The sequence below is a fragment of the Salvelinus alpinus genome, chromosome 1 (assembly GCF_045679555.1).
Source record: "Salvelinus alpinus chromosome 1, SLU_Salpinus.1, whole genome shotgun sequence".
Classification (NCBI taxonomy): Eukaryota; Metazoa; Chordata; class Actinopteri; order Salmoniformes; family Salmonidae; genus Salvelinus; species Salvelinus alpinus.
In genome coordinates, this window is record NC_092086.1 from 109,730,621 (window position 1) to 109,739,011 (window position 8,391).

The following is an 8,391-nucleotide window of genomic DNA, read 5'->3' on the forward strand; positions in this document are numbered from 1 at the left end:
AGGGGCCTGTTGCACAAAACTAGGATAAGGGATTAAGCCAGGATATCTTGGTGATCCTGGCTCAATTGATCTGGATCTGGTTGCACTAAAGATGGATAGGGGCAGGAGGATATGTTATGGTATAAATTACCATGGAGATTTATTCTGTGGAGCTAGCCTGCTCCAGACCAGGCTAAATTCCAGGATCTATTTAATCTCATCCCTAATGTCAGTCAGCAGTCACCACAAATGGAAACCAATAGTTATTTCACTGCTCACTATACATTGTTATCACATATAACTAGACCCACTGTTATTATTTAAACGTTTGTGATCATTAATTTCAATGATTTTGGATAAAAAATGATTTTTAGATGATGTTGCTATCATTAGATAATTTACAGTTTCCCATAGACTATAAGGCTATATATAAAATGATAGAATATTAGGGCCACAGAGGGGAAAAAAAACACAAGTCATAATATTGTAACCAGTTGTTTTAAAGGAGGACAGTTGTTAAAATGACAGATGTGGGGCATTTCGTGAAATTGTACTTCAGTATGGTTTCATAAACAAAGACATGCTGATGTGCCAGAATATTAAGTATCACATTGTCATAAGTATCAAAACTGTAAAAACAATATGTAGCTTTTCTGCAGAAAGAACCAGCCTCATAAATTTATGACTTTATCCTTTTTCTTCAGTGTGGCCCTAGTACTCTGTCATATAAACAAATACACATTCCATATGAATATAAAAACACAATGTGTAACATTATGTTCCTTTATTGAATAAGGACAAAACAAAGCAGGTAAACCATCAGCTCCTTTCGAAACTGAAGTCACAGTGACTCTACAAGATGGAAAGCACAGAATCCAAGCATATTATACAAAATGATACATACACATTCAAAGGTCTGTATATAACACACCCTGCATGTCTGCACACTAAAATAAATGCAGGACAAATCCATACACATCAACTGAACAGACAAATTAATGGATGCAGTAGCCTCCCTGCAGCCTTGTATTACACACAGTATACCGCACAAACATCATAAGAGGCCAAATTCGTCAAAAAACGAACCCAAAAAAACCCAAATTCCTCTGCCACCGCAGGACATATTTAACCAAAATTGAAAGCACACATACTAACTAAAATAATTCAACACATATTGGTCCCTCAGCAGCCGACCACTGTCGTCATCAGGGAAGATTGCCGGATTGTCCCAGTCCATGGCTGGTGGCACTCTGGGGGCCCTCTCCTTCCTCAGGCAGGCCACATTGTGGAGAACAGCACAAGCCACAGTAATATCACATGCCCTAACAGGGCTGACCCTTAATTTGTGAAGGCAGTGAAAGCGTGCCTTCAGGAGGCCAAAGGTCATTTCAACTCTGGCCCTGGTCCTGGCATGGGCATGGTTGTAGGCCTGCTGTGCTTCCTGGGGGTCTGTGAAAGGTGTCAGGAGAAAAGGCTGGCAGCCATACCCCCTGTCTCCCAGCAACACACCAGAGAATTCACCTGTCAACACAAAATCTCATCATTACTACCTCATAAACACAGTGATATTCTTGACACAGCCATGATGGTTATAAATAGGGGTTGTGTGGCTTACCTTGTGATAGGCACTGATAGATTTCAGAGGCCCGAAAGATTCTGGAGTCATGGACTGAGCCAGGCCATTTTGCCACAACATTGCTGATCACACAGTCAGCATTGCAGACCATCTGAAATCATAAGATGAGGAATATTACACCAATCAATGCACATCACTGGCAATGCAGAGTGTTCGTCAATGGACAATATCAAAAAGTTATGTTCACCTGAACATTAATGCTGTGAAAGGATTTCCTATTCACAAAATCGGCCTCATGGGCACCTGAGGGGGCTTTTATCCTTATGTGTGTGCAGTCCACTGCACCAATGACATTGGGGAAACCTGTCACACAAAGTAATGAGTATCCTACTATGTGTTAACAGTTGTCCTGTAATTTGTAGATCCTCTTACCTGCAATCCTATAGAACTCCTCTTTGATGTCACAGAGTCTTCTGTGGCCAGGAAAGGAGATGAAGACATCTGCTAATGCTTTGATAGCCAGACACACACTCCTTATTGTGCGGCAAATTGTGGCCTTGTTCAGCTGTTCTGCATCCCCCACTGAGTACAGGAAGGCTCCACTAGCAAAAAAGCGCAAGGCCACACAAACCATTTGCTCCACACTCAGTGCATGGCTCCGTGCAGTGCGGTGCTTAATCCTGGGACCCAGTAGTCTGCATAGATACCTGATGCCATCTGCAGAAAACCTGTATCTTTCATATAGATGGTCATCAGGGAAGGCCAGTGGGTCCAACCGGTCCCTGAAGACCCTTTCTCGCCTGAAGGCTCTCCTCAGCACAAGTGCTTCTTCATCCACCACATCTCGCACGAATGGGCATGCCATTGTCAGAGCAGAAAGGAACACACAATTTTGGGCCTTCATATAGGCTAGTGGCCACACCTGGTGCTGGGGGGTGGGCAAAAGAGGGCGATGCCTTATAACGATGACTTGGTTGTACTGATTGCTGGGAAAATAAAAAAAACCTTAGAAAGATGCCACCGTCCTGTGTGCTCACAATAAGAGCTCATATGTCATGGCTCACTTGACTTTACGAGAATATACCTAATTTTTATTTTGAGCTGTGTCATCTTCTTGGAGCTGGGGGAGGAAAGAAAAATAATGATTAATACATTTGTGTTACAGTTAGCATACAGTGTACATTGAAGGCATATCTCACCTCCCTCTCAAGTTTTTTTATTTCAAGGTCCAGTTTCCTAATTGTCCTCTTTTTTATTTCGGACTCCAGTGCAAGATTTTCCATCTTTTTCTTCTTGTACTGAATGTCTATGTCTGCCAGTTCTATTTGGCGCCGGAGGTGGTTGCCATACAACTTTCTGATAGCTTGTGAGCTCTGTGAACACAATACAATTAGCGCAGCTGGAATTTGGCAGGATGTGGTGTCCTTTTATTAATACGCACTATGTTGCCAGGCTGGTTTTCCCACTGTATAGCATCTGGGTCCTGTAAAAGAAATTAGATTTTTTGATTTTGATGAGGACTCCTCACCATTGTAGAGTAAATAGTACTTTCACAGTCTTAACATGATACCTCATGCCTTCTGGAATCCAGAGAGATGGTCTCCTCCTCATCATCGTCTCCATCATGTGCTGTTGCTGCTGCACTGGGGCCTTCACCCTATCACATTTAATCGGATTCATATTGAAGCTAGTAGACAAGACATGCCAGGCCTACAGTATGCCTTTGATGGAGTACTCACTGGATCAGCATCGTCTGGTGCTTGTGCTGGTGGCTCTAACAGGAACACAGTGCTGCCAGACACTGCAAGGCAATAGGTAAACCAAAGTCAGACAGTCCAAATTGATTCAATATGAATGTGGTTGTATCCCATGTAGAGATGGAAGGACATACCTTGAATGAAGCGGGTGGCATCTTGGGAGGAACCTATGCTCGTCTCTTTCCCCCCAGGGATCCCCTCTAAGACGGGCCTGCCTTTATTTAGCTCCAAGGCCATGTCCTCTGCTGGGGTAAGGTCAGCCTTTGGTGACCCACCACCCGTGCCTTGTCTGTGGGTATTCTTTTTCACTGCTAAAACAGTACAGACAATGTGTGAGCAGGCACCTTCTGGGTACAATATATGCTTGTGCTTTGTTAAATATTAGTCAGGGACCATACCATTCTGCAGAATGTTCTTGTATTTGATTTTGACCTGCTGCCATGTCCGTTTTGGCCCGTTCATGTTTAATCTACACACACACACACACACACACACACACACATTTAATGGAGTCACACTGCAAAAAATTACTTGGTATTTTTGTCTTGTTTTCAGTAAAAATATCAAAAAATGTATCATAGCTTTATACAGTGTGATGGAGTTACTTTACACAATTTCACTCATATCTGCTGTGCATTTCAATTAAACATTTAACCGTTTCATAATTACAGTACAACTGCATTTTTGGAGATGTGAATTAAATATTTGAATTGTAATTGTGATGTTTCAGCGGAGCGGTGAGTGTGTAATTGTGCACTACTTACGCATTCAGGCGGTCTGCAATACTTTGCCACGCTTTTTCTCTTTGCTTTATCACTGTGGCGGTGTTGCCTTTCTTCTTAATTATATATTTTACCTCCTCGTATGCCTCCATGACGATTTGTGCTTCCGACGGGGAAAAGTACGCGGCTCTAGTTGCCATGGTAAATCAGTTAATCTGTGATCTGTGGCGGGGTCTATTTGAGTGAGCCGTGAGCGCGCACCTATCCAGGATTGGTTTCACCTGGCTTAATGAATCCGTGTCTGCTCATCCTGGCTTGGTCTTTGTGCAACCAATTAAGCCTGGACGCACATGTTTTGGCTTCATTGAGCTCAGCTGAGTCATTTATCCCGGATGTCTTAATTCTACTTTTGTGCAACAGGCCCCAGGTCTCATCGTATTGGATACACTCCCATGTAGGCTATACACTTGATTCCGATTGGTCAGTTAATTATTAATGTGGGCTGGGTAGAGTTGCATCCTAAATGGCACCCCATACCCAATATAGTGCATTACTCTTGACCAGAGACCTATTGGTGCCATTTGGGACGCAGACTAAGTCTACGGCTGTGACCTAGAGATTGTTATCTTCTGATTTGATACTGGAAGGGAGATCAGCCAGGCAGCAAGGCAGCAAGGCCCAGAACACAATGAATATTACATCACGTTTAGAATGCCAGGGACAGTCAGAGCTGCAATAAGTAACACAATGGACCTTAGAATGCCAAACAAATAGTGTAGAATGAAAATTTACAGCTAACCATTCTAAATTCACAAGATGATATGATATCAAACGAGGTTGTTATTGTGTAAATGCCATTTTATCAGGTACTACTTTCTGTGCCATAGAATAAAGTGCTACCAAATACCATTGTGAATGCATAGTAAATCAATCATTTGTATTTGTGAATAACTGAGTGGTCACCATAGCCATATTAGACAGACAGCTGGTTTCTCGAGTACGATGCACATGTGGATGCCTGTGAAGGAGCATAGACGTAATGTACTTGGCTGCTGCCACACATTTAGCATGGTGTTGTTGTTTATTTCTGTTCAGAAGGACAGCTTGGCACATTTACTGTACAAAGTACAACAAAACTAGGGCAAGAAAAGCCCTGATTAGAAATACTGCCAGTCCCTCAACTTCTCCACTACCAAACACAGTTCTCATAGATGTTATTAGTAGGCAACAGAGACTGTGTTCTTTTATAGAACAAGCATGATCCAAAGGTACTTTCTCTCTCTCTGTCTCTCTCCCACTCCTGCTCTCTCTCTCTTTGTCTCTCTCCCACTCCTGCTCTCTCTTTTTGTCTCTCTCCCACTCCTGCTCTCTCTTTTTGTCTCTCTCCCACTCCTGCTCTCTCTTTTTGTCTCTCTCCCACTCCTGCTCTCTCTTTTTGTCTCTCTCCCACTCCTGCTCTCTCTCTCCCACTCCTCTCTCTCTCTCTCTCTCTCTCTCTCTCTCTCTCTCTCTCTCTCTCTCTCTCTCTCTCTCTCTCTCTCTCTCTCTCTCTCTCTCTCTCTGTCTCTCTCTCTGTCTCTGTCTCTGTCTCTGTCTCTGTCTCTGTCTCTGTCTCTGTCTCTGTCTCTGTCTCTGTCTCTGTCTCTGTCTCTGTCTCTGTCTCTGTCTCTGTCTCTGTCTCTGTCTCTGTCTCTGTCTCTGCTCTCTCTCTCGCTCTCTCTCTCTCTCTCTCTCTCTCTCTCTCTCTCTCTCTCTCTCTCTCTCTCTCTCTCTCTCTCTCTCTCTCTCTCTCGCTCTCGCTCTCGCTCTCGCTCTCGCTCTCGCTCTCGCTCTCGCTCTCGCTCTCGCTCTCGCTCTCTCTCTCTCCATGTGTTTCAGCATTCCGTATTGCTCCAGTGCAATATCCATCCACGGCTACAGGCCAGATCGCCTTACCCACTGTAAAGGGGGTTGAGATCGCCTTACCCACTGTAAAGGGGGTTGAGATCGCCTTACCCACTGTAAAGGGGGTTGAGATCGCCTTACCCACTGTAAAGGGGGTTGAGATCACCTTACCCACTGTAAAGGGGGTTGAGATCGCCTTACCCACTGTAAAGGGGGTTGAGATCGCCTTACCCACTGTAAAGGGGGTTGAGATCGCCTTACCCACTGTAAAGGGGTTTGAGATCGCCTTACCCACTGTAAAGGGGTTTGAGATCGCCTTACCCACTGTAAAGGGGGTTGAGATCGCCTTACCCACTGTAAATGGGGTTTGAGATCGCCTTACCCACTGTAAAGGGGGTTGAGATTGCCTTACCCACTGTAAAGGGGGTTGAGATCGCCTTACCCACTGTAAACGGGGGTTGAGATCGCCTTACCCACTGTAAAGGGGGTTGAGATCGCTTTGCCCACTGTAAAGGGGGTTGAGATCGCCTTACCCACTGTAAAGGGGGTTAGAGATCACCTTACCCACTGTAAAGGGGGTTGAGATCACCTTACCCGCTGTAAACGGGGGTTGAGATGACGTTACCCACTGTAGAGGGGGGGTTAGCGTGGGAGCGTGAGAGCACAGCATGATGATGATGATGATAGAAGGTGACACTCGTGACTAGCGACTGGCTAGCGACTGGCTAGCGTGGGAGCACAGCATGATGCTGATGATGAGAGAAGGTGATACTCGTGACTAGCGACTGGCTAGCGACTGGCTAGCGACTGGCTAGCGTGAGAGCACAGCATGATGATGAGAGGTGATACTCGTCCCTAGCGACTGGCTAGCGACTGGCTAGCGACTGGCTAGCGACTGGCTAGCGACTGGCTAGCTTGGGAGCACAGCGTGATGATGATGAGAGGTGATACTCATGACTAGCGACTGGCTAGCGACTGGCTAGCGTGGGAGCACTTCGTGATGACTCAATCACCATTCATGGCACTGTTTGAAATGACTGACCATCTGTGGGCTAACACAGTGGTCAAACACACCTGATCTATAGCAATCTCTTTGAAGAGACATTCCAACAGAAGTCCTAGGAGTTGAAGCCTGATTAAACTTGAATCAACAAAATGGATGTAACTGTGTGAATTTAAATTTTCATATTTGTTCATGTAAAGTGATGTTAATTTGACTATAGGAGATACTGGGCGATGTAAAGTGATGTTAATTAGACAATAGGAGATACTGGGCCATGTAAAGTGATGTTAATTAGACAATAGGAGATACTGGACCATGTAAAGTGATGTTAATTAGACGGTAGGAGATACTGGGCCATGTAAAATGATGTTAATTTGACGGTAGGAGATACTGGGCCATATAAAGTGATGTTAATTTGACAATAGGAGATACTGGGCCATGTAACGTAATGTTAATTAGACAATAGGAGATACTGGACCATGTAAAATTATGTTAATTTGACGGTAGGAGATACTGGGCCATGTAAAGTGACGGTAGGAGATACTGGGCCATGTAAAGTGACGGTAGGAGATACTGGGCCATGTAAAGTGATGTTAATTAGACAATAGGAGATACTGGACCATGTAAAATTATGTTAATTAGACGGTAGGAGATACTGGGCCATGTAAAGTGATGTTAATTAGATGGTAGGAGATACTGGGCCATGTAAAGCTGACGGTAGGAGATACTGGGCCATGTAACGTGATGTTAATTAGACAATAGGAGATACTGGGCCATGCAAAGTGATGTTAATTTGACGATAGGAGATACTGGGCCATGTAAAGTGACAGTAGGGAGATACTGGGCCATGTAAAGTGATGTTAACTAGACGATAGGAGATACTGGGCCATGCAAAGTGATGTTAATTTGACGATAGGAGATACTGGGCCATGTAAAGTGACAGTAGGAGATACTGGGCCATGTAAAGTGATGTTAATTAGATGGTAGGAGATACTGGGAGTTGGCGCTTTTGGAAGAATAGAAACCGATCTCCTGATGTACGATTGTATGTCATAGTGGGGACATAGGATATTTTGCATTATTTTTGTCATGAAGATTTCTGGTATGTACCATTTGTTAATTGTCTTCCTGTTGCATAACTGTAACAAATCGGATTACTTTTAAATGGATACGAACCGTAGTAATATTCCTTGAATTATAATTTTGGTGAAATGGTCTAATGGTAAATGTCATTCACAATATACATAAGGATATATGTTGTGTTTCTAACTGTGTTTATCTGCTCTGAGGTTAACTCAATCATTTAATCCTAGGACATTGATTGCACGATAATTAGCTCCTTGTTCCTGGTAGCCTTAATAATTGCGTAATGGTAAACTTAGGCATGTGCATCTTATAGTATACCCGAGTGGTGACGCAAGGCTTCGTAATCTTAACTATACCCGCTGGATACGATTATAGGTCTATAGC

General features: G+C 43.8%; 2 protein-coding genes across 4 annotated transcripts in view; one reads left to right on the plus strand and one right to left on the minus strand.

Annotated features, from left to right (window-relative positions):
- dym (dymeclin) overlaps positions 1 to 8,391 on the plus strand; it is a 236,771-nt gene that overhangs the window by 94,676 nt on the left and 133,704 nt on the right. The gene's annotated exons all lie outside the window — the stretch shown is intronic.
- On the minus strand, positions 728 to 3,936 carry LOC139538625 (putative nuclease HARBI1). The gene is made up of 11 exons (XM_071340889.1): positions 3,711 to 3,936; positions 3,447 to 3,623; positions 3,295 to 3,356; positions 3,126 to 3,212; positions 2,997 to 3,038; positions 2,755 to 2,928; positions 2,640 to 2,675; positions 1,988 to 2,541; positions 1,803 to 1,918; positions 1,595 to 1,706; positions 728 to 1,500 (listed from the first exon to the last, which is right to left on the minus strand). Exons 7-11 carry the CDS (start codon positions 2,663 to 2,665, stop codon positions 1,130 to 1,132), a joined length of 1,179 nt encoding a protein of 392 aa, XP_071196990.1. The 5' UTR covers positions 2,666 to 2,675; positions 2,755 to 2,928; positions 2,997 to 3,038; positions 3,126 to 3,212; positions 3,295 to 3,356; positions 3,447 to 3,623; positions 3,711 to 3,936; the 3' UTR covers positions 728 to 1,129.